The sequence below is a fragment of the Anser cygnoides genome, chromosome 14 (assembly GCF_040182565.1).
Source record: "Anser cygnoides isolate HZ-2024a breed goose chromosome 14, Taihu_goose_T2T_genome, whole genome shotgun sequence".
NCBI classification, from domain to species: Eukaryota; Metazoa; Chordata; class Aves; order Anseriformes; family Anatidae; genus Anser; species Anser cygnoides.
This window is the reverse complement of record NC_089886.1, coordinates 16,122,546-16,148,956: the sequence shown is the minus strand read 5'-3', so window position 1 is coordinate 16,148,956 and position 26,411 is coordinate 16,122,546. Positions and strand designations below refer to the sequence as shown.

The window sequence follows — 26,411 nt, the reverse complement described above, 5'->3', positions numbered from 1 at the left end:
AATTTAGGTATGAAAGCTGAAAATGGGAAGCTAATGAAATAATCAGTGATACAGAAGTGTGGTAACCAGGGTACCTGCCCAATCCTTTTTTCATGTGTCCCTCTCGACTTTGGTGACCCGGTGCACAACCTGCAAGGGCCTCGCTGACACTTCTGTTTAGCTTGGGGTAATTTTCATGCACCATGAGTTCACCATTTGTTACAAAATATGATGGTAGCATGCAATGCGTTCTCAGGAGGAAAGCATGCTGCGGTGTGCTGAGGAACGGGGTGGGGAAAGAAAATGGTTTTGCATTCATATACATCCCAGAATAAATACTGACTGACTTGCAGACAATAATCACCGGCTCGGTAGGAAACACTTCTGATGAATATGTTTAGGGGAGGAAACCTCTGTGTCAAAATTTGGTAGAGGAATAGGAGACATATCACAAGGAAGTGCAATGTGCATTTAAACTGCTTATTGAGCTACTTAGCCACTATATATATATATATAATTTATTTATTTATTTATTTATCTAAGTATATACATATATGTTTTATATATAGATATATATTTTATGTATGGATATATATAAAGACAAACAAAGGTAATATTCATCTGCTTCACCCAACTCTGGTAGCTCTAACTTCATGAAATGTCAACACAACTGAATACATTTTGTGTTTCCTCCAGCACAGCATCCTTGTCGGTGACAGCATTTCCTGCTTACGTTTTCTTCCCTTATTTTTTTCTTTTCACATAGAAGCTATTGTTGTTTTTACTTTCAGAAAATAAATACAGTTTGGAAGAGTACATAGTGTTTAGAAGGAAGAATAAAAAGGAAATAGATTTTCCTTTTTTCAGAAGTCTCCTGTTCTGTGGAAGGTGATTGAAAGCAACCCAGCAGGATGCCCACACAAGCCTGACAGTGATGCGCCAGATAGATAGTTCAGGGACCACAAATAAATGGTGGGCTATTTCTAGCTTTTATGAATCATGAGATTCTTTTTTGTTTTTCCACATCCCCCCTTAAAACTGAGGCAGACAGCATGTCTGTCTCTTCCAGTCTTAGCAAATGTGAATAAACAATGCCTGTAGCACTGTCATTCTTTAATTTATGACCTAGAGATGCCTTATTCTGTTTTTAGCATGCAGCATTTCCTTGACCAGCAGCTATATTTGCATTTGCACTGGGCTTCTAATTGCTTGAAGTTACAAAATCAGATGTGTCAGCTAACAATATCTGAAGAATGAATGTGTTATACTTGCATCCGAACTGGCTAGTATGAATCTTGTGAATTACAAAAAAAAAAAAAAAAAGGCAAAAAAGTGTTCCTCTTACAGTGAGGAATTATGAAGTGCTGTAAAAGTGAAGACAGTGTATTATTGTGTATCATTTATGATGGCAATGTAAGTACTTAGGTTGTGTCTAAGCAATAGTCTTTGGTTTTATTTCACTCTGTTGATGCAGCATTGATTTGAGAAACACACACCAATGACTGGCTTGACTCATGAGCGAAAAGAATTATATATATTGCAAAGCAGGTGGATTGATCAGGAAGCTCCAACTCCACTTATACATTCATGTCCAGGCATAAACTGTGCTGATAAGCCAGGCACAGGATTCCTCCCCTTGGAGCTGGGGATATTGCAGTCCCATTGATAACTTGAGGCTCTTGTGGGGTTGAGCCCAAGGGCCCCTGGACCACCAGATCTCTGCTACTCACTGCAGGGCTCGGAGGGCACCAGCCTGGTTCCTGCCATCCCCACTGGGCACTGGCTCCTCACGGGAAAAGCCCCAGCAGTGGCACAGCCAACCATCTGAACCATCTGCAGAGGCGTTTAGTTTGGTATTATCTCACCAAGAACCTGACCTCTGCACAAAAGATGTCTGCAATCTCTCAAAACACCTCTGCACACGTATGAAATAATTAAGGCTTGATCAGTGAATCTGGCTGTGCTTGTACCCTGGTAATTGAATTCCCTGCCTACTTGGTTTCAGCAGAGAGACGTGTTTCTGGCTCTGCTTTGGCGGCAGAGGTGATCTCACATCAGAGAAGCCGTGCTGTGACTAAGAGCATGCATGTTCTTCAAGGCGCTTTCATTTTGAATATTAAAGTGCTTGTCTTCACAGGTCCTCTTTCCCCCGTTTGATGCTGAAGGTGTCCAGCTTGCAGTCGCAATGGCAGTGTACCTGACTGGCAGATCTAAAACCAAGTGGCTCTGCTCATGGCTTCCCTTTTTGCCCAGGGAGTCGGGCACAAGCCACCTTTTGGCTCCCCGAGCTTTTGAGAAAACTTCGTTCCTTTATTAGTCCAAGACATATCACTTCATCAAGCCAAATTCTGTGTTTGCTATCTGATGGTGATATTGCTTATAACAATGAGGGCCTGTTCTCAAGCTCTATAATCAGAAACACAGACGTCTCACTAAAGCAGTAGTGTAATCATTCACTGGAGGAGCCTACTGCCTTTAAATATTAGCTTCACTCAGCAAAAACATGACCATCAAAACGGTATGTCTGCATGCCTTGCAGTTTCTCCGGTTCTTAGTTTTCTGGTTGAATCAGTAAGATTTCATAGCTGAGTCTATGTAACATAAGCCAAGAATAAACTGTGAGGGCACAGTCACTGGGGAAGTGGTAGTCCTGTGGTCCCTGGTACACAGATGTGAACACAGGGCTCTACAAGATTTTGGGCGAGAAATCTTAGAGAGCAGCAGTGCATGTGCCCGCTAGGGGCATGCAGTAAGGTCCTTGGTAGTCCTGAGTTTCTTCTGCACCCACCAAGCAGTGAATCGGTTTTGTCGGCAGCAGAGGATGCTGTACATTTCCCATTCTAAATACTAACCTAAGTTTACAGAGAACAATTGTGTTAAATAGACATTTAAAATTATCTTTTTGCTTTTTCGCAATGCTAGGCATGAATGAGGCTGAATGGATGTAGGATAGCACATAACACCTTCCCCACAATGTGAGTGAATGATGCAGTATTTCATAACTTGGCATATTTATGCATGGTAATTCAGGGCATGTCGCAAGTCAGCTGTTGATTGTCTTCCACTTCAGTGATAAGGATGCAGCATGCAATCACTTGATGTTAGAACTCAGAAGATATGTTGCATTTTTTTTCTCTCATTGTTACGCATGTAGAATGTTATCCTGGAGCATCTACTGCATTGTAATTATTTTCATTGGACTGTTTACAAAAATTCTCCCCTCCACACCTTTTTCTTTTGGCATTCATGTAGGTAGCTTAGTATCAGTAGTTATTGGAAGAATTTCAAGTTGCTCTTGCGTTTGTCAACACCGAATTCCATCTCCTGTCCTGCCACCTGTTATGTATCTTTACTTTCTTTTGAAGGACCTCACAATATATTTTATTTTCATATATTTTATCAAAGTAAGAATTTGAGACTTAGCAATATTTGATCGCTTTATATTGTCTCAATTCTCAATACCTTCTCTGTTATTTACTCTCTATTTGACTTCTTTCCATTTTATAAACATTTTTTAAATAATGATAATGGTTTATTTCCTGTCTAGTTATTACCTTTTTCTTTCAGCCATCTATTCCTATCATAAATTCCAGATCTATAAGCTTAAGTCTACTTTTTAGTTGGCATTACAACTTCTGTATTGATACAGAAAAGCTTTGTCTCCAAAATCCCCTTTTTCAATTTTTATACATGAATGCATGTAATATATCTCTGCCTTCTGATATTATTGCTGATTTTAATTACAATCCATAATTCTTAATCTTTGAGCAGCTTAGGCAACTTGTTCTCCAAGTTGTTCAGCATTCTTGGTTTGAAGTATGCATTGGCCCTTTGACATGTTTCTCAAATTATCAGTGGTTCGGCAGCTATGTTGCATGCTCCAGCTTCGTCTCTAACGGATTTTGAATTTCTGTCTTATTGAGTGCTATTTAAAGAATAAAAATTGATTAACTCTGAATCTTAGTATTTAGTAAATAATTTAGTGCCTACTATTTTCTGAATAGCATTAGCATTCAGAATACATAAATGACTGCATCTAGGGTCTTTCCTGTTTCCATGTCTGTATGTGAACGGAGAAGTAACATTTAAGCAGGTCATTAAGGTTAGCAAATGCAACTGTCACATTACTTGATCATCCTATTGTTTTCTTGTGATTAATCCATTGGCTTGCTCATGTCTGTCAAGTATATGAATTTGCAAACCTGTATTTCTTGGCCTTCTAATACAAAACCTGATGTGGAACCCAGAGTTTCTGCTAGATTTATTTTTCATAATATTTAACCTGATTTATTTGTGATGTGGAACAATCTTGTGGTGTTGCTTGGATGTTTGACCTGTCATTTAGAACTGCTGTCTCACCAGCACAAACAAAATCTACCATTAGCTCTTAGACCATGAATTATTTCTGTTGTTCCAGTCCACTATTTCTCATCATAATGAAACAATGGCAGGGACAAACAAGAGAAGTGATTGCATTCTCAGTTTGACACCAGCAGCTGTATTAGACCCTTTGCTTGAGTTTGCATTTAGTTTAACTGTAGAAGCTCTACCTTGAAATACAGTTTGGTAAGCTTAATTATTTTTGTTTGCTTCCTGTAACGTTGCAAGATATGTGGAAATGAATCGCAGTAGGGGTTATCATATGCTTTCCTAAAATTTGTAACGTTTATAATGGGTGGATATTGCTTTGCTATGTTATATCATTTGTTATTCTCTGTTCGGGCTATAATCAAGTACTTTTATTTCTTTCATTTTGACTTTAAGAGCTCTGTCTAGCTTGAATTATTTTATTTATACTGTACTTTGCAGAAATATATTTAATCATCTTCCTGCTTGTTGAGAAGTTTGGGTTGTAAGCAGCTCGGTGCCACCAATTTTGGGTGATGCAGGAACGTAGAGCACGCTGAAATACAATCCCATTTAATGAATCTCGTTTGTTAGTGAGCGCAGCTCAGACTCACAAGGCATTAAAACTCTCTGCTAATGGCCACACATTCAACAGCGCCGAATTTCACAGTAAGTTTGGCTTTACAACCAGTGCAAGATAGGCACAGCTCTTCCTTGGTGCTTGGGCAGTCCTGCTGCTGCCAGTAGTGTCCTGCAACAGCCCGAGCCCTTCCCTGCCCTGTCACTGTGGGGCTGCAGGATGGCTGCAGGCTTCAGCAGCGAAGCAGGCGGTGCTTGAGGGGTAGGTCAGGGTCCATGGGGGGGGCACAGACCGCTGGTCCCGCAGGATGCTGCAGTGAGCCAGGGCACAAAGCCCCCATCACTCACTGCAGCGCCCACAGTTGGAAATCTTGTTCAAATTTCTGGAAGGAAAAATGGAATATGTGCACGTGCAACATACAGAGATATAACATTTCTGGTGAGAAGGGGAGAGGGAAGGAGAAACATGTTTTACCAGACGGAAATTTTGTGTATGATGTCTTGGAAACAAAAGAAATGGAGTGGGGTTCTCCCAATGGGGACATGGATGATCCACTGGGAGAGTAGTGAACCATGTAAATGTTGTTAATCCTCATCAGAAACACACAGTTGTGATCAAGAAAAATACCGTAGGCTTACGTGGTATTCATCATTTGTCTCATCTAGGCTTTTTTTTGCGTTCAACCCTCAAGAAAATTTCTTTTACTATCCAATTAGTTTTTATTTTATTTCTGGTGAAGACTAGTGATATTAATTACAAACATAAAAACAAAGATGCAGTACACTGAAACAAATGGATGCATTTTTATGTTTAGATTAAAACATTACTTGTAATTGTTTACAGTGAAATCTCCTTGCTGTCACAGTGGTGTTAACAGGGTTATAAACTTTTAAGTCTTTTAAAAGGAAACAGAAGCATATATTATCTTCTAGCTCTGGTGTAATCCACCATTAGTTACCCAAATATTGGTGCCTTTACACTGTATCATGTACTTATCAAACATCTACATGACTCCTTAACTATTTCCAAAACAAAAGAGTCATTATTTACCCACTGTGAAAATAGCCTTGTGTTAGTGGTATTAGAAATCATTAGCTCTATTAAGTCCGTTATCAGCTATGCTAGCAGCTGGAAACATCCTGCAGCTCAGGAGGGCTCCAAAATGTTCCCCAGTCATTATATTCTAGATCACTTTGTTTTCTTGTAGGGTGAAAACAGATGATAATCACATTCAGCCACAGGCAAAAATAGAAGCTGACAACACTGGTAGAAAAAGATTTATGAAACTTTTTATTGCTCGGGGCAGTATTTTGTAACAAGATAACAGTGTTGTCCCTTAGAAAGGAGCATGAGTGAACAGTTCAGCTGTGTCTTTCTATCATCTTGGTGTGCAGTGTCTCAAAATGACACAGTTATCACACCATAAATACAGCCCAAAGCATTACAGATGTCTATAAGCAGGATCCGTATTAATTGTTAATGCGTGAAGAAGAGAGAGATCCCTTCGTGTTACCTTAGGAAATAGCAATTTTTTTTAATTTTTTTTTTTTTTGAGGAGTATAGAAAATGTGGAAGCATCAATTTTGTCTTGTCATTGCTTGCTTTGAATGGGGTTGACTCTGAAGATGGTATCATGAAGTGTTGGGGTTAACATAATTCCTTAACGGCCTCTGCTCCGGAGGAGGCTGACACTTCAAACAGTACATTTAAGTGACAGGATTAAAATATTTTTTTTTTTTTAACATGGCTTAAGACCATAGGTCTTCTTTTTTTCATTAGCAGATGCTTTTTTTTTTTTTTAAACAAAGACTGCTCTTCAAAAAAGAAAAATAATTTAGGTTTGAAAAAGCTGCAGTGTTGAAAAAAATGATGTGTATAGGAAAATATCTTTTATAATTGACTGTACTACGTGGTTATATCTATTGGCCTACTGCTCCTCTCCTCTCCTCCTGTAATAAATTCTTAGCTTGGTATGTATATATCCCATCATTTTAGAAATCTACCTTGTCTTTGCTTCCCTTTCCTTTGATCAGCTGATGTAAATTAATATGGTACAGATTCAAACTGAATCTGTAAATTTCTGTGCTGTTCATTTGAAGAGGAGGAATCTGCATTGCTTGAGTTCCTGTCTAGAGCATCATCTGAAGTATTTATAACTATAACCCTAAAAATGTTACAAAGCTAGTGGCATGCCATTTCTTTTTATGCAAAATGCACTTCAGTATGACATATCTGGAGCAGCAGGAAAGGCTAAAATGTTTGTTTTGTCAACTGACCAAAGTGAACAAATAGGTACAGAAAGATCAGAGTTTTAAAAGAAATTTCATTTATTGCATTTTATTACAACCTAAATCAGGTTCTGAAACAGACTGAGATAATGCTATGTAAGAATGTCTGAATTCCTGCCTGGTACAGAACATTTGAGTCTTATGCAAGAATGCAAGTAACAAATTTAAGCAGAATTATTTGTTTAGGAAAAAAAAAGCTATTGCATGTTTCTGCTTCTAGCTGTAAAGACACTCCATGCACACAGGGAAATGTGGGATTAAAGGGGATGGCATCAAGGGAGGAAATTGTTTAGCAGTGTTTTACCTAACTGGGAAGTAAGATTGTACAAAATTAAGATGAAGTATCCAGTTTTGCATTTCTGTGTCACCAAAACATTACGGTGTTTAATGATGAATTTTTCAGACACCCCCAGGGCTCTGGCACTGCAACCAGACTGTTGGAGCAGGTCGCTGCTGTATTTGCGTGCATGCTGTTTCCCTCCCTGAAAGTCATTGTGCCAACTTGCTCCTTTTCCCTTCTCTGTCCTGTTCCTTTTCTGTTTTCCACCTCTGGAAGGCTTTCCGTGCCATTCACACCGTGCCGTGCCCTGTTGTTTCCAGTGGCACTGCACCATCGCAGCCCCAAGGCGAAATGCCCACCCCTGCGGGTTGTTGGCCCTGTGCAGCTGGGTGCTGCTCACGGTCAGCATTTCCAGGGGGCCTTCTCCCGAGAAGATCTCGGGCAGCTCGTGAACCTTTCCTTTATCTACAAACCCACATATTGTGGTTGATAAACATGGGATCTGAAACAGGGCAGGGGGGCGTTTAGGGCTTCAGCTGCCACCCTCACCGCTGCGTTGAGCCTGCGGTAAGCGTTGACGCGGTGTGTGACACCTTTCCGAGGCTCCCCACCTTACCTCAGTGCAGTTCCGCACAGCAGCACGGAGCTGCCTGGTGGCTGATGAGGCCACTGTCTGATGTAGTGGCTCCAGAGTGCCATCGAATCGCGGCACCTTTTTTGCCAGAAGCCAGGGAAGTGCAGCTTGCACCAGGCGCAGTTGCACCCAGCGTACACCCACCTTATTCTTCACACGAGTCTTTCTTTGTCACTTGCTCCTAAATTTGACTCTGAGGCTGCTTTAGCAGCAGGTTCCCTCTGTTTGGGGGGTATTTTGCTGCCAAAACATACTTTTAATGAGAGGACCAGCTGTTCTCCCTCAGGACCAAGCTTCCGCTCGCCCCTTTAGTTTGCTTCTTAATTGTCTTATCACTGATGAATAATTTAATAATGTTTTTTCTTGAGTATTTCATAAATTTAGAGCTCTGTGGAGTTTCAGTTAATAAAAAGACACTGTACAGCAAAACAGAGTTCACCTCCCCTCCCTTCATTGCACAGCTTGCCATGTTACCCTGCATTTGCATCGAAAAACATGCAAGTAAATTGAAATAGTGAAACCGCATCAGGATGTCTTTCAGTATCCTACACAGATGTATAGTTTGGGTTTTGTTCCAGACTGCTACTTCAGAAAATGCAGAAAATATGCATAGAACTGTCTTTAAGCTTTAATGATGATAGACTCTCGTGCCCTGCAGAGGGTAGCTTTGCTCTTATGTTTTTGTTAAAATGTTCTAATTGGACATCAGCTTACAAATGTAATCCTCTCCAATGGGTAGGACTTGTGTTACATATCATTTGCAAAACCTGTGATCAGCTATGTTTTTTCTTGTGTGTTGGTTTTGTTTTGTTTTTCGAGGCAGTTGCCTAAAAGGTCCTGCTGAAGTATATTGCATTTAGAGATATGGCCAATGTAAAAAATGGAATTGTTTCTCTTTACTGAAATATATTAGTTAAATACGCTGCATGAGGAAAAACAAACTGTTTGAAATAACAGCTAAATTGAAGCATGAGTTACTTTTGCTTAGCACCCACTCAAATTAGTTTTCATGTGTTTTACTTTGTTACGATCAGAGAAATGAACATACCAGACAAGGAGGGTCTGTTATAAGGGGGATAAGACCAAGACGGAACCAGGGTACTAGGGTTGGGACACACGATTCAATATTAATTCATTACTCCCTGTGTTTCATTTTGTATGCCTTCAGAGTTCTGCTAATATCCATACCTTATGAGGCTTCATTTAGGAAGCACTTTATGAAAAACACATGGCAGATGTCTTAAAGAACATTAAGTATTATTATTATTTTTATGGTGTGGTTGTAAGTAGTGATCAACCAAGTATATATAACACTCACTACAGGCATTTTTGACAGATAAGAACTATGTTCTGGGTTTTTAACACTGAACCAGGGTTATTGGTTTTTAAGATCTCTTTCAATACCATGCTTTACTTTTCATTTTAACACCTCTTCTGCCTTCCTACATTTGTGGGAAGTATTTCTTTCAGAAATACTACTTTAAAATAAGATCTTTGCTACCTGGACATCCATCTGCCTTAGTGAATATGTCAAAGATAATCATAATATTTGAGAGTTGTGTTTGATAAAAGATCATACTTATTCCTGAGCTAGGTGCCATATGCATGTACCAACATCAGCGATAACCTTCTCAAGACAGTTTGATTTTTTTTTTGTCAGAATGAATTTCCTTGTCAGTGAAGTTGCCTGAGTTGATAAATGAGTGTAAATGAAAATCTTTCACACATGCAAATAGGAGCAAAAGTAGTAAAAGTGAATGAATATCTTAATTTAAAACAATTAAAAAAAAAATCTTCTGCTGTTATAAGCATAGAGTATCAGCTATCTAATGGCAATGCTTTAGCTAGGTAAGATTTACTTTTTATATTTGGTTTTGTTTGTTTCTTTGTGTGTTAAGTAGGGACACCTAATAAATATCTTGCTACCAAAAACTATAGATACTCCAATTTACTGGTAATAACATAATAACGATAACTTTTACTTAAATTACTAGATATTTAGGGAAAAAAATCCTCTTGATTTTGTAATTTCTTAAGCTTGACTCCTCTGTTTCTGAATATTCCTTTTAAAATTTAGTTGATAAATGGCCATGTAGAAAAGCCCAAGTGTCGAGCATAGCTCTGTAGTAGCTTTGAAGATTCAATATGACAAGCGTCTTTCTTGCATGTCAGTTGAGCAATAGGAAGATCGTGCTGTCATTGTGTCATAGTTTTGATATCAAAACAAAGTAATCTCATTGGGTTTTTCAAATACAGAATTGCAACTTAGTATCTACTAAATTTTTAGTGTCTTGCACAACTGACAGACCCCATATGAAATTAATACTGAAGCTTATTCTTTTTAATGTTTTTTTAGAATGTTTTCTATTTACAGACTGAAACAGCCAGTAAACTTCTTATTCATTTAAAAACAAAGATGAATCAAAATGTTAGAGTCTTTCTCGGTGGGTAATAATTATTCTTCTTGCGAATTTTCCTTATGTGAAATACAGATTAACTGATAGATTAGCGACAAACTTGAAGGCAGTGACATCTGAACAAGACTGAATGAGCTTGGCGCTGTCCACGTTAGTGCTTTGTGCTGGAGCAGTGCTGCAGTTCTGAAGTGACCCCCTTTGGCTGCCTACCTTAGGCAGTGATGGGATGGCTTACTGGGAAATGTTGGCTTGCAGAAACGTGATTTCTTCCAGGGAAAACCGATTAGAAGCTTTGATGCAAATGTGCATCCCTTTCTAATGGGGACATGAGAGCTGCAAACAATGACCGTCCCTTGAGATTGCTTCAGACCACATGGACAGTGAGAACTCTTGATCGAAACGAACCAAACTAAATCCAGTCCAGAATTAGAGCCTGACAGCATCCAAACAGCATACAGTGTGGAAGAGGGGTTCTAGGATCTTCTATTCTGACCTACTGATTAGCTTATATTGTGGCAAATTACCTGCTAATATACATATAACCTATACATATAACACGTAATCATCAAGGAGCTTCCTTCTTATGTAGAAGACTTATCATGCTCTTCTAAGAGCTCTTAAGAAATAGGTTTTTTTTCCTTCATCCCTGCTGCCTTCTGCCTTGCCCCTATGTCTCAAAGCAGCAGACTTCTTTGACTTACTGTGGAATCCTCCTTAACTCCTTTTCTTCTCTGTCATGGTTTTACAAGTCAATGTCAGCATCTAAAAGTTTTGCCCTTGGTCTGCGGGTTTTCTGAAACTCATCTCTCACGTTATAGCTTTAACTGCCATGAACCTTTTCTGTCCAAGGGATTTAAGCAATCCACACATGCTTGTGAGCAGAGATTTCAAACATAGATTTTGATTACTTGTCATCCTTCAGTAAAGCTGTTAGCAATTTTTGCAGGGTGGCAGATGTTTATCCAGAGGTTTTGGCCAAACTGCAGTCTTGGCACCCAACTAGTATCTAGTATCTCCTATGACTTTAGTTGGATAAATATCATAGTCATCCTTTTTTCTTGCTTTTAAATTCTTTTTTAGTACTGCTGCTGTCATTACTGTGAATGCAGCACTGCACCCAAGAGCTGTTTTTCTCTCTTTTTCTTTTTTTTTTTGCTATACAAATTCAGTATTGTGGTGGTCTAAGGCACTCTGAAGGGCTGTTCTGTGGGGCCCTGCGCGGCCCTGGGGCTGTAGAAGAGGGGCCAGGGGTCTCACCCTGAAAGCCAGTCACATCAGGTGTATCTTGGTAAGTTGTGTCCCAACTGCAGCACCCAATGACAAAGACTGATTAGTTTCCTAGCTGAAGTTCTCTAGTATTGATTTTTTCTGTTTTTCCACGTCTGACTTTGTGATTTCTTCCTACACACACTAAAATCTCCAATTAAAAACTTTTATACGAACATCTAGCTTAATAAGTTGGCTCATTTACTGCTGAGTTATAAGCTGTGGGAAGGCTTTCATATACCACCTCACGATGCCTTTCATTTGTACTCATTAACTCATGGTTTCATCTTCTGAATGACAGAACCTGTTGTCTGTGGTAGCTGAGGTTAAACTCTCCAGTACCTTGAAAAGTCAGGGAACTTCTGTAGGACTTTTTAGTCCAATGGTTTGTGACTTTCTTTTTTGTCCCACACCAACTAATAAAGAGTTAGAGCCCCATTCCAGTGGCTTTGGAAGACACACTAGTCATGCAGTGCTTGCAGCTTGCCGTTCCCTACAGGAGGCAAGGAAGTGCTTGTTTCCTACTTGTAGTCATTTGTATTTTACCTGCTTTTAAAAAGAGAAATAACCTATTGAAATCTAATTCAATGCAACATACGCATTGTATTATATTTGCTTTTGTTTACTACAGCATCATGCACCATTCTTATACTTTTCCATATAGTTTACACCATTTATTCTTACCTGCTCTACATTTTGTGAAACAGACTGACCAGAGAGCACATAACTGTGGCTTCCCCAGAGCTGTGAAATTGAACTGTCCTGGGGGACTTCCCCAGGAACCTTGCACGTACTGGTGTCAGTGTGTCTTCATGTTTTAATGATCCACATAGATCAGTGTTTACTTCCACCATTTGATTACCAGATAGTTCAGTCTAAAAGAAAAAAGGTATTTAATTATTATTTTGGTGCTTTTTTGGGGCTGACAAAGTAATACTGTAAATATTTCTGAAAAAAATTCTTTAACCCAGAAAAAACAGTACAAGAGCATTGTACAAATTTCTCATATCAGATCTTGTCTTACATAGTTACTTTTAGTAACTTATTTTCAGAGACTTTTTTTAATTAATATTTCACATGTAATAAATAATTTTCAGATTATTTTGGAAATACTATATTATTACTGCATAATATGTTCTGTGAAGTTTCTGAAATGGTCAAAATAATGTATTGCATTAAAACATCTGTGACTAGCGTTTCTTTTACACCCTTGGAAAACAGCTTTGTGTGCTAGCTAACTGGGTTATATAAAATCCAAAGTACTGCTGTAATAGCTTTGGGGATGACATTATTGCACCTGACTCCAGATTCGCAATGAATTGGTAATTACGGTACAATTACTGTTATGTCACTAGGAAAATGTTCAGGCTCCCCCTTGGACCATCCAGGGAAACAGCCATTTTCAAGCTATACTCCTGTCAGGAAGATGTCACCAAGCTTACGCTGCTGGCCAAAAACTTCTGCTCAGAAGTTTCTGTATGTTGTTCAGAAAAATGTCTGTTTCCAGTTTCAATTTGGTGTGATTTTCGGTATGTCAAATTGAGTTTGCTTTGGAGGGTGTTTCTGTAAGACTAGATAGGGTTCAACTCCTTCCATTCTGAAGAACCAAGCATACAAAACAAACTTTAGCATTCTGGATTTCGTGTTCTATGGCAATGGTTAACTTTTTATCAGTTAGAAATATATATATATATATGCTTTTCTTTTTAGTTCTTCTTACATCAGTGCCCTCTTCAGGCAGCAGTCAGGCATCTAGGCTAAAGAAGATAAATGCACCCTTGGTCTCTCTGAAATATGTTTTATATCTGTTTCATTATTGGAAAATTAAATGAGAAGCTTGATGGGGAAATGCATGGATTTTATTTTTTTTTTAATTGGAAAGATGACTAACTTCTCTGTGACTCATTTTTCTGATATGTAAAGCGGGAAATAGCATGCCTACTTATATATGTATATATATGTAAATACGTAAAGCTATCACGGGATACCGAGTCTACGTAAAGCATTATTATTAAAGCAATGTGTTTTGCCATTGACTAGCCATTGTTTTATGCAGCCGGCTCACCTCATGCAGTGAGGTAATGCATATTTAAGTGATGTATTTAAGCAAATATAATTAGTACATCGTATTGGAGTACTATTTTGTAGGGCAGTGTTTTTAAACCTTTCTGTAGGTGACACTTACTTGAGAAAACTGGCTATTTGTAGTCCATCAGGTTAGAGTCTGGTGAAGGGTCCCTCATCGTTGCCTTCTCCCGCATGAGCATGCACGCCGCTTTTTCACAGCCATCCCACCCATCTGGTGCAAAGACCAAGTCTGCCATCCCTTTGGCTCCTGCAGCGCTGAGCGCAAGCTGGTGTTCTTGCTTCTGCTGGCTGGCCGTGGCTGCGGGCCCTTGGACAACTGCTCTGAGCTTCACATCACCTCCGATGGCAGGAGTGCGATGGAGTAGCAGCCGCGCTCTGTGTACACAGCAAGGACTCCGGTCTGGCCAAGTTAATTTGGTTGCTGCTGCTTCTGCCTCCTGTGTGATGAACTTGTGCCCCGCAGGCTGGGAGCTGCAGCTACAAAGCATTTTACCGGCTCATGCTGCAGTAGTATCTGATCGCCTTGTAAGTGGTAAGGTAATTTACCTTCAACACTCCTGCGCAGAATATGGATAAAGAAGCAGATAGATAACAAGTGATTCATCTGCAATTGCTCAAGGGATGCCTCAGTCAGCATAGGATATAGAAACCATGACAAAGTCCCAGACTAATACTTGATCCATTAAACCACCTCTCCTCTTTTCTGCGGTTATCTGGCTGTTGTGGACAACCAAGGGGGTTTGGGGGGGTTTGTTGTTTGTTTTGTGTTGTTTTTTTTTTTGCCACAGGAACATTTAATTTTTGATTCTAATATTGTGCTGAGGAGATGGCTCCAGCGCACTGGCAGACACTGATAAGTGACTCACAATTTCTAGCACGCATTTACTGAATTTTCAGTTTGAAATGTACAGTCTGGGATGACAGCCAGTCATTCAAGCTATTCTTGCCTCAAACACTGTAAAAACATGTGGACAAAAGAAGGAACGCCTGGCAAACGGTTTGGTTTTACAGCAAGCAAGAGAGTTAATGACATCTATGGTTATAAGCAAGATAGCTTGCTTCTTTCCAGCATATGTTGAAAACATTTTGAGAATATTGAGATTCCATTTAAACTTTGGCCTTGCATGAAATAGTTCTTCTGTTTGCTTGAATTCTCTGAATTGAGTCATACACAGCTTATACCAGATTCCACATTGCTGTAAGGAGCCCTCGTCCTAGGCTGCAAGGCTGATGTCCTGGGTGTGAGCTGGCCGAGGAGAGGCTGCTCCCTACAATGCTGCGTTCTGCTCCTGGGCACTTCAGTGCTTCTCTTTCTCCCTGGCTGAGTAACGTGATCTGCCTTTGAAGATGATTTTAGCTTGGAAGGTAGCCCTGTGGTTCTGTGAAAAACCTGTTACTCATTGTGATAGCAGATGATGTGGTTTTCTTGAGAAAACAGTGTGGTAGAGTTATTTGAATAAAGAATTAGGAGTGCTAAAGACTAGGTTTCTAATGCTGACTAACAAGGATTTTTGTGGTTCTAGTTTATTCATTTTATCTTTCAGCGCATCGACTTCATTCTCTTTTTATGTTCAATGTTTGTATTGGTTAGGTATAAGCTGCATCATTGTTCATTTCAGAAAAATAATGTGTATATATATATATTTAGTTCTTTTGTGGAAAGGATTGAGGATATGTTTGTGTGTCTCTTTAGCATTTAATCATTGCATGGAGGATAATGCAGCACAGCTAAGATAGAATCTCCATTACTTTTTTGAGGTAGTATTGACAAAGAACATGGATGGAGGAAAGAGCTTGCTCAGCTCCGATTAGGGATGCTGCTCATCCTGCTAGGAGTTGGATCTCTGCAGTGGGAGACTCGCTTGTTCTGCTCAGTTCCTTGTGTTGTGTGCGTTTAGTGAGTGTGTTACGTGAGTGCACCAAAGAGTTGGAAGAACTTGGAAATTGATGTGACCACGTTGAAGCAGGCCCGAAGTGTCACTTAGTGTGCTAGGCAACATCCAATCTGCAACAGAGGCCAAGAAGTAGCATTTAGAGGTGCGTACTCAGGAGCACATAGCCATCGCTGTTGTACCTGTAACCCTGTGACAGCCAAGTGCTTTTCCTGCTCACATCTGGGGGCTTTTCCTGCTGGGTGGTGTTCCCCGGCCCGTGTCAGAACAGGCCAGTGTTGTGGCGATGCAGTGGCTCTGCCCCGCACAGCACTTGAGGCCCCTCTGCCTTCCCAGTACTGTTTTATTGTTTTTATGTTAAGGATAAAAGTGCCGTTCTGCCTCTTTCTTAGCTGAATGTTACCTCTGTGCTAGCTAGCTTGATTTGTTTAATTGTTTTCTTGAATAAAAGAACAGAGCAGAGCATTTTTTTTCCTACACTTTTAGCATTTTGGTTCTGATTAAACCCAAATAGCTTGTGCTTACTTCAAAGTCATTTAGATCAGACTTTGTATTCTCAGATTACTTAATTAGAAACTAATTTATCTTCAGTTAGCTTCCAACTTGCACATGTTAAATGAAAAGCTGGTATTCTTGACTACAGCAAGATCTCTGCAGAATTGTATGTTGATTGTATGGTCATCAGCCCCTGATTTTTCAGAAGCAGTCATTTAATATGTACTAAAATTCATTAGAATTAGGTATGTTTGTCTATTTGTGGGTTTAAATCACAATTGGAAAAAAAAAAAAAAAAAGGGCAGAAACCAAAACATGGAGGGTACTGATGTTTTAGATTTCCAGTTCTGTGATTTTCATTGTGTTTTTAAGAGACTTCTTAAGCCCTAAATGTTGGAGAATGGATAGTGTATTCTGGTGAAACCTCTAATTAATGTAATAATTCAGAAACAGCATAATTTCCTCAGCATTTTTCCCCAGGCAAATATTGGCAGCTGCTATATTAAAAAATAAAATCTCTTTCGTGATGTGAAAAGCTAGATGTGCTCCATCAGGTCACTTACTGTCTTTAAGCTCCCAAATACCAAAGCAATCAGCAAGAGGCCGCAGAGCATGTCATATGGCAAGACACGTTGTGCCAGCCCTTCATGCTGCTGAGCTTTTATTACAGGACAAGTGATTTACTCCTCTGAACTTCTGAGCTTAACAGATTTCCAGGTACTGCTACTGAAGTTTTATTCTAGGCAAAGATGCTCACGAAGAAGCGCTTAGATGTTCAGATGTGAATCCAGTTTTATATCCATGGCAAGTTCAGTGGTGTTCATTTTCTGCTTTTTATTTATTTAAACAAATTTACGAAGAAGCAGCATATTAAGATTTTAACTCTCGTATATACATAGGAGTGTGTCTACATGTTTCCTTGTTAGTATTTATATAGATACTAGATTTTATGTGTTTTAATATGTATATAAGCTATGCAATATCTATATAACTTTGATATTGGTATTTGATTTTTTTTCTCTGTTAATTGCTACATTCATCTTGTGCCAGATGTTCTGAGGTTTTGCAGCTGTGGTATATGTTCAGTTACTTCTACAAAGTTTATTTTGTGTGGTACATTTTATATACTGTAGCTTGAATTATATATGGTAGCTATATATATGGTAGCATATATATGGTAGCTTGAATTCCGTTCTTTCTTCTTTAGTTTTACAGAAATTGTACGGTAATAAGAGTGCACAGAGTTGTCTCACTTCTAAGAAGAGCCTCTATGATTTTGTAGTTGCAAGATTCAGAGTCTTTGTATAGCTGGCACAGCCGTGCCTCTCAGAACAAAACTTTTTTGTTCAATATTTCCCTATTTATCCTCCAAAAGGAGAGGCTGAATCAAAAGTGAGCTGAGAAGATACGGAACACACGTCTTTTAAAGTAGTTTTTCACACAAGGGCACACGTCTGTATTTTATCACTCATAAAGATCAATTTATTGAAATCCAAATCGACATGCTTTGTTTAAAGCCAGAACACAGACTTTAGGAGCGTAATTCCACTTAAGCTTCTATGCGTGTGGATATTGTCCAAACACATTTTCTTCCTGCTGTGTCTTACTCCACATGCTGTTTGGAAATGGCACAGGACCTAGCGTAGATTAGACATTTGATGTTTTAGGAGGTCCAAACAGGGCTTTTAAATGTTAACTTTGCTGGGCCAAACAGTCTCTTCCAAGCTTGTGGAAGAAATAGCCAAAGCAAGGACAGTAGGATGGCCAGGCCATGTGATGGCCCAAAAATTCAGGCTGTCTCCATGAAAGGCTTCTTTATGTTTAAAACAGGTGAATACCACAGGATGAGCATTCAGGCAAAAAGACTTTCAAGAAAGGTAAAGAAACTTCTGTGCAGATCGCAAGCAGTATATGAAGTATCCAGAATTTATTGTCATTCCCTTCTTAAAGTGTCTTGTCACAGGCCGACTTCTTGCCTTGCGCAAGTCCTGGTGAAACCTGTGTTTTCTTCTTCTTCTCCGGCATGTGCCTTTCCAGGCCCACAGAGGCATTTGAGAAGATGGAAGATCTCTCTCGGCATAGCCTCATGCAGGGGAGCCCAGCGGACGCAGGCCAGGGGCCCCGCTGCTGTGGGGCAGGCGGCGGGTGCGTGGCTGTGCTGGGCTGCAGGGAGGCAGCCGGGGCCTTGCCGGGGCCTTCTCCTCTTGGACACCTCTCCTGATCCTGGGAGGGGTTTGGGTCCTAACTTCAGGAATCAGAGCCTGAAATTTGGCACCTATTTCAGTTCCTGGCTGTGTGGCCTGATTATCGCATGGGGTTAGTCCCACCCTTGAACAATAATTTTCCACATTTTATTTTTTAAATATTGGCTTTAATTAATGTACAGTTAATTGAACATTTGAACAGTTTTTCTATACTTCATTGTTTCAAATGAAGATAGATCAGTCTAGCTGCAAGTGTTTTCTCCTCATGATGCTTTCTTTTATTGTTTGATTCATTAAGTACAGAATGTGCTTCAGTTTCTAAAAACAAACATACATCATTATAATTTTGCTGATATTACTTTTTCTGATTATAGTTCACTAGAAAACTACAACTTGATATAATGACTAAAGCGTGCGGTTTGTAATCCACTTAGTATTTTTTTAATCATCTTTTGTGTTTTTTTATTAAAACTAAGTTATTGCAACATATGGAATTACATTTAAATGTATTTACCATTCTGCATTTATTTAGAAAAGTGACTATGCTAGAAAGATACCTCCTTATTCTATTTTCTGCACATGTTCTTTTTAATTTAATCCACTTGTCTTTATTGATTAGCAGAATTTATTTTCATTATCCATGCAAACTCAAAGAATGAGAAAAGTGTATAGCCTTCCTTATCTCCCCAAAACATCTCCTGTCATTTTTCGATGAAAGTGGTTGAAGGACTAGCATAATTTTCAGGTCTTGATGTGTGTTTGTGGCAGTGCTAAATACAAAAGAACAGGCCAAATCCTGGTCACATGTAAGAACATGAAAGATACCATCATTGCATTGTGCTGTCTTTTCAAATTTTGAGCTTAATCTTTCACTGGCCCGAATACTGTTCCTTTGAAGCTGATGGGTAAACTAACAGTGAGTGAAAGCAGATTGAGATCTCTGATTAAGCTTTATAGAAGCATAAAGACCATATTTTCAAAAGCTATTTTTAATGCATTAAGGTTCACCTTCTTCAACTCCATGATAAAAACAGGGAGGAAAACATTCCTCCAGGTTGATGCACAGAACGGTTGAGCTTGACCGCTGTCCTGTTTCCTCCACCAAGAAGCCTTTTTCCGCAGAAAGACCAGTCTTTGAGAATATTGCAACTATACAGCCTCTAAATGCTGTTTGTATCTCTACTTGCTAATAATCTGTGATCTGATTTAACTTTGTTTTAGTAGCTACACATCCAAAAGGCACACAGGCATAGTTTCGTGGTTGCAGGTGGTTTCTTCTTGTTGTTGTTATGTGGTGTTTTTTTTCTAGTCAATCGTCTCTTGGAAGTGCTGAAGAGAATAATACCTTCAACACAGCTGTGATTTATTTTTCTTTCTCCATTTCAGGCCCCTCAAACCATCACAGCCAGTCAACACTGAGGCCACCTCTTCCTCCTCCTCACAACCACTCGCTGTCCCACCATCACTCTTCCGCCAACTCCCTCAACAGGAACTCTCTCACAAACCGCCGCAACCAGATCCACGCGCCTGCTCCCGCACCCAACGACCTGGCCACCACTCCCGAGTCCGTGCAGCTCCAGGACAGCTGGGTGCTCAACAGCAACGTGCCACTCGAGACCAGGTGGGTCGTGGGGCTGGGAGTCCTGGGGTGCCGACATCCTGCAGCACACAGAGAAAACCACTTGACTACTGAGGAGAGGGGTTTTAATCCGCCTTGGGTCAGCGATGTGTTTGGCTGATACAACAGGGAGAGTTCCTCACATCAGAATATGTACAATACACATACTCTGATTTGCTTTGCATTGAAAGACAGAGAGGTGGACATCTTTCTGTCATTTCTCTGTCCTATTTTAAAGCATTTATTATTCATTTGGACAGTTCTTGTCTACTCAGCTAATGGTGCTAGAGTTGCCTCTTGCTCACAGGCTCAAGGGGGAACTTGCTTATAAGTCATATTGACTGTGTTGCTGGAAAATTATGCATTTTGCCATTCCTGAGGTCACAAACAGAGTCCCATTTGCAATTATGCATTTTGGGAGACTTGAGAAACAATCCCAGATTCAAGACCGACAGTACTGTAATTTTCATTTATATTTCATCCAGTATGCAAGCTCATTTTAATCTCTTCTGTACGTGTTAACAGCTTGATGCCCATGGGGCAAACAGTTGCATATAAATTAAAAGGTGCAGCACTTCAGTCAGTCAAATGAATAAGTGCGTGCCTGGCAGGCTGTGGTTCTCTGTATTCTTGTTTGTGGTCATCTGGGGTGGGTCATGTCAAATGTATTTAACTTGTGCTTTGAATAGGAGAGCTGATCTCCCAGAATTTAAAATCAGCCGTTGTGGGGCTGTTTGCAGGAACATGTGTTTGTGTCCTTGTTCACAGACACGAAGCAGAGTCCTTCTGTGATTGTCAGAGCAGGCTGGGCATTCACATGACACATGCCGCCACTGAAATTTGTAGTCTGAGGCTGCACCTCTTGCTAATATGCTAGAAAGTTACTGAATTCTAGCAAATGCAGTTTAAAAAAAAAAAAGTGAAAAATAAGGTTGCAGTAGGAGTCTGTTCTTGCTTGCCTGGGGAGATAGATGGATATAAAAACAGGGAACACAGGTAGAGCAGCTGGACTGTGTGTAACAGTGGCTCCTGCAATGGTTGTAGCAGTTTTGTTGTCACAGTTTCTTGGTTGTTATGTTTCAGTTGCAGCCTTCTGGGAATTCAAGGCTGCTCTACCAGATTACACAAACAGTAGCCGGGCATGGTGTGGTTACCTCTCTGAGCAATCTCAGCCCAGTCCTTTGAGTCTGATTACAGACTGACTTTTGGTTTGGAGCTGGGGAGAAGCTGGTGCAGCTGTACTGAAACTGTGCACCAGTGGGTGCAGTGCCATGGGGAGAAAATGAGGCTGAAACACGCAGGGAGTTTGTGCTGCTACACCCAGCCCTGGGCTGCCCACAAGGGGCTTTATTCACATCATTCATTCACATTTATTCACTTGGCTAAAATAGCAAAACAAATGCTATGAAGAAGAGGTGGGTATGAAAAGTAAATACAAGTTAGTTGAAGCGTGAGATGTCCAGAAACAAAAAGGAAGGGGATTCCTTCTTACTGAAGGTTTTGGAGCTAACTCTGGCCAAAAGGTTTGGTGTTCTGAATTTGTTATTTATCACTAAGAACCACAGGATGAAGTTGTTGAAGCTATTCGGCCTGGGCCAGTTGGTGCTGTGTTCATTGCCCAATATTAGAACAATGCTTTTAATTCTGGTTTCATATGAAGTCATTCTCAGGTACAACAGTAGCTGTAATATAATTTCTGATGTCTTAACATTGTCCCAATTTACATTTATAGGAAGGGAATTCTTCAGGTTATTTGCAAGATGATTCTCTGTCATAATACTGGCATCCCCAAGAACCAGACCTGGGCCGTCTGAGTTTCCTTCTTCCATATTCTGATTTTGTGCCTGTTCCCTGTCAGTGAAGTTTTATCAGTTCCAGTAATAACTTTGGACCTTCTCCTTTTCTGTTTTATATCACAAACTCTCAGAGAATACATGTGTATTCATGGTGCTGACCAAAGCAATGCTGTTAGTTTTGGAGGCTGCAAGATACCCGGCAGCTAATTGGAGTTTTCCGTGGTTGCGTTTGTCAGAAGCAAACATTGAGATGTCAGAGAGCCTCCTGACAGGACCGCCGCCTTCTAAGACTCTTCCAGAGGTGCTTCAGGATCGATTTTCTTCTTTTCTGAAATTCCACACCTGACAGGACTTGATGACAAGTTTCATCACAAGCATATTAACTCAAAAGATGATGACTTTTTTCTGTTTTGCAGTGTGTTTTGCTGAAATTGATGCCTGCAGAATCACTGGAGACTTTCCAAATTAGCCTGTAACTCTTTCTCTTTACTCTAAATTCATATCGGTAGCCACAAAAACCAATGACACCTTTTTGCTAAGTTGTTAGTTCAGCCTTTATTTTTCCGTTCTGCTTTGATGTGAGCACTGATCCCACATAAGAGTGCCTCTTCCCAGAGCACTGCACCTGAATGTTTTTCCCTGTTGGCAGTTTGTTAATCTCAGCAGCAGAGTGCTTTGGAGACAAAGCCACAGCTGACAGCGGCTGCTTTATCAGGACAGACTTTCTCAACTTTGTTTTCACCTTTTGGTAACCTTCAGCAGATTCTGCTCTTGGCTGAAAACAATATGCGAATGGTCACATTACTATGAAACGGAAAGTGGTACCTGAGCTGTCTGAAGGGAATACTTTATGTCAGCACTACAAAAATCAGATCACAATTTAGATTCCAGATGTCTCTTTATCTAACAGTGCCAAGCACTGAAATCATCGAGCATGGCAATGTGTGTCTGCATATTGTTATTTTTTTCTGCTAAGAATGTTTTTCCCTTCTTTCCTTTGCCATCTTAGGCAGTCTGGGCTAAATACACAGACTGCTTGGAGACAGCACATTTTCCAAATGCATCCTTTCTCCATCTCTTGTTTCAATATTGATTCTGGAGGAGTTAATCACATTTGTTTTATTTTCTATGATGTAAATTAAAATTGGTGTGGTGTTTGTTTGTTTTTAAATGAGGCTCTTGATTCGATACAAACATAAACATGAAACGTGTTCATGAAATACTCAATTTTTAATTACTTTTCAGATGATAAAGTAAGTAAATTTAAAGTAAATATGAAGCTCCCAGGTCTCTATTCTTGCGTACTACAGCATGCATGTGATACTCAGACCACATATAAATATAGGTATAAATAAATAAATTAGGAAATTAGAAACCATGGTGCTAATAGTGTTTGAAAGACTGCACCGGGAACAGGCAAAGCCGAGACAGGTTAAAGGGTCCAGGGACAGTGCAAGAGGTGGCCTGGGGCCAGGATCCACCCAGGGATCCCAAGCAGGAGCAGAAGGAGCTGGGGCCAGAGACAGGGCTGGAGTCGAGGCTGCAGTATGGGGCCAAAGGGTCCATGCAGGAGCCAAGTGACCCACAGAGCCAAGCTAGAACCCATCAGGAGCTCCTGGGGCTGTGAGGGGCTGGGGCAGCCCAGGTGAGGCTGTTTGGGGCCAGGGAGGAGGATCAGCCCCCAAAGGCTGATAAATCAGGCCAGCTTCCAACTTGAAAACACCACTTCAGAAAATTGATCTTCACCGGTGGTACATGTCATCAGCAATTAGTTCCTATCACTGTCCGTAATTATCCCTACGTCTACAAATGGTTGGTTCTTGGGAAGATTATCCTGAACTAGCTGTGAGGGCACAGACCCAGGAGCTGGTGGGCTGATGGCTGCAGACCTTAATGGCTGTGGAGTTGGAGGTAAAAGTCTCCATTTACCCTTTGTGTCTCTTTATTTTTAACGTAATTATGCTTAGCTGTCTTGCAGTAGGTGGTTGCTTTTGGTGGAGTTAAAATATTGTAAAATGCTTATACAGAGTTCTTAGTTGTGCTGTTTTGGTGTGTTTAGGTCTGGTTCGAGGCAAGCAAATGTGGATTGTATCTTACCTGGTCTGCTGCTGCTTTATGGCTGCAACAGGGCCTTGCTTCGGCTGCATAATTGTTCCGTTCTCTTTGAAATTAGGGTCCATAATGGAAGGGTTGAAATATCTTTGACTAAGGATGCAGGAATGTATCACTGTAGCATATCATGATGCTATTTTTATGGTTCATTTCTGCAGTACTTAACTGCTTTACCTTTAGGCTCAAAGCTGCTGTTTAATGCTCTTTAACTTTTATTGTCCTCTTGCAGTCTGTTTCAAACCATCTCCTCCTCCTCCTTTCCAAAGTGCTGGTTTCTACATTTTGCAGTTAAGAGGTGTTCCTTTATTGCTTCTTTAATCATTGCTTTCAATGAGGATGAATGATGAAAGTACTACCTTTGAACATCCCGGTGTGGGTCTCATTACCTCCAGACAGCTAGAGAGGCAGCACTCTGCTTTACAGGTTGAAATGCTTTGAGGGCTTCTTTATCACAGAGCACGGGGAGAAAAGTATGGCTTTGCAGGAAAGGTTTGCATCACTCTTTGCACTGTAAGGTTCATCTCTGGGATGGGAACCTCGCACAGGGCCATCTGCAGATGCCAGTCAAAATGAAATGACTCGTAAATGAGGATAACAGAAGAGCTTTCACGGATGGATATTTGTCTAAGATTGCCTAATGTACTAATGTCTGTTCCTGTGCCTCATATTGATGTTAATTAATTTAGTTGATACCATTATAATTAATAATACTTAATCCAAAAGGAAAAAAGATGAAATTAAATAGAAATTAGTCTTATTATTTAATCTCATAATTAGTCTCATACTTAAAATATTTTCAATCAAAATCTTTTAGCTGTAAAGATAATTTCGTATGTATGCTTCTAGTTTCTTTGAGCTAGCTCATAACTATTTTTTACTAGGCTTCAGTGAAGAATATAACATACCAACATTTCTCCTGAAATACAGGAGAAACAATAACGGCCACTCTTCTGGTGATTATGAAATCCCTGTTTCCTTAGAAGATCTTGTGGGCCATTGAACAAAAGCAGTGGTCTAAATTTGGTGTCATTTAAGCAAAGTTCAATTTAAAGATTGAACAATCTGTAAAAATTAGCCCTAAAAAAGTCATGTTGCTGTTTCAAATATTTGTCTGTTCCTGGGGTTCAAGCTATCTTTCTTTGCAAGTCTGATTCCAACATAGTCTCCGTGTGGGGTGAGCCTGAAGGGGGAGAGTAAAGACAGAAATGGGAGAAAAATGGATGGAGTAGCAACAATAGCTGTATCCCAGTTTGCACCAATGAAGTGCGTGAACCCACAATCACAGAGCATCACAGCAGTGAAACATCTCTGCCCGGTGTTTTTGTAGCTGCAACCTTTGCGGCAGTGAAGAAGAAAACATAGTATGTGGTGGCTATGCACAGGCTAGAACAGGCATTGCTAAAAAGCCAAGGACAGAGTAGGGGAAGAGCAGGATTTAGTGCTGAGAAATTTATTTTAGAAAAATTAAATATGTGAAATGTTGTTAATACTGAAGTCAGATGCTGTATGAAGATGGCGTCAAGATCAGCTACAGAACTTCTGAACAGAATATGTAAACTTGAAGTTTCTGACTGTGTACAAACTCCAAGTTGCAGCTGCTCTTGACAATTGCCTATTTTGAATAATGTCTCAATATTTTGATATCTTTACACATGATGTAAAATGTTCTGGAACAAAACAGTGAAAAATCTCTTTTCCTTTTGTTAATGCAAATTTCTAGTACGTATCAGGTACAGCAAACAACTGCTTGAAACAGTGAAATATCTCCTCCCTCTGATTTTGCTTTGTCTTAGGTGGCCTTCTCTTACCAGCTACTTAAACTGCAAGACTACAGGCACGTATGCTACAGCACCTCGGTCCTCCTGAGTTTGAGGGCTGGGGCAAGAACTGAAACTTTTGTTTGCTTGTTCCTGCTTCAGAAGGTTGCAGGAAAGTTGCGTAGACTTTCCATATAAATGGGATCTGCATAGAGAGATTCTGGACTTATCTGAAAATCAAAAGCATTTTGAAGAGGCAGTAAAGCACAGTCAAAAGCATCCACAGAGACTTCATGTACATTTGGGCCATGTACTTGGAGGAATTCCATAAACATTGTTGAAAGGTCATTTTTAGCAGGCTGATCTAGTGCTGTTTTCATAACAACTGTAAACTCTGATAAGAGATGAAAAAAGGGTGGAGAGAAACACTGCAAAAGCAAGATATTTACTGATGGTTCTGAAAATCTGTGTAACGTACTCCTACTCACATACACATAAACTGAAAGTTTTTACAGATTGCAGCTAATTGCATGTTGTCATGATCTTGTTGGTTTGCATTTTAAGTTTTGAGTTGTGTAGAATGAACAGGCAGCATGAATGGCTGCACAGGAAGAAACAGGTATATTTAGGATGTTGCTTTTTGTTACTGTTTTTGGTG

At 40.0% G+C, this 26,411-nt stretch overlaps 1 protein-coding gene across 11 annotated transcripts in view; it reads left to right on the top strand.

The window, feature by feature from the left end:
• Positions 1-26,411, top strand: part of TENM2 (teneurin transmembrane protein 2) — a 1,595,068-nt gene that overhangs the window by 1,404,817 nt on the left and 163,840 nt on the right. For 10 of the 11 annotated variants that reach the window (XM_066977122.1, XM_066977125.1, XM_066977123.1 and 7 more), the window contains one exon: positions 19,857-20,091. In XM_066977122.1, coding sequence (XP_066833223.1) covers positions 19,857-20,091 — 235 coding nt within the window. Of the gene's footprint in view, positions 1-19,856; positions 20,092-23,632; positions 23,796-26,411 lie in introns of those variants that run through there. The other variant, XM_013178432.3, reaches the window with a different exon arrangement.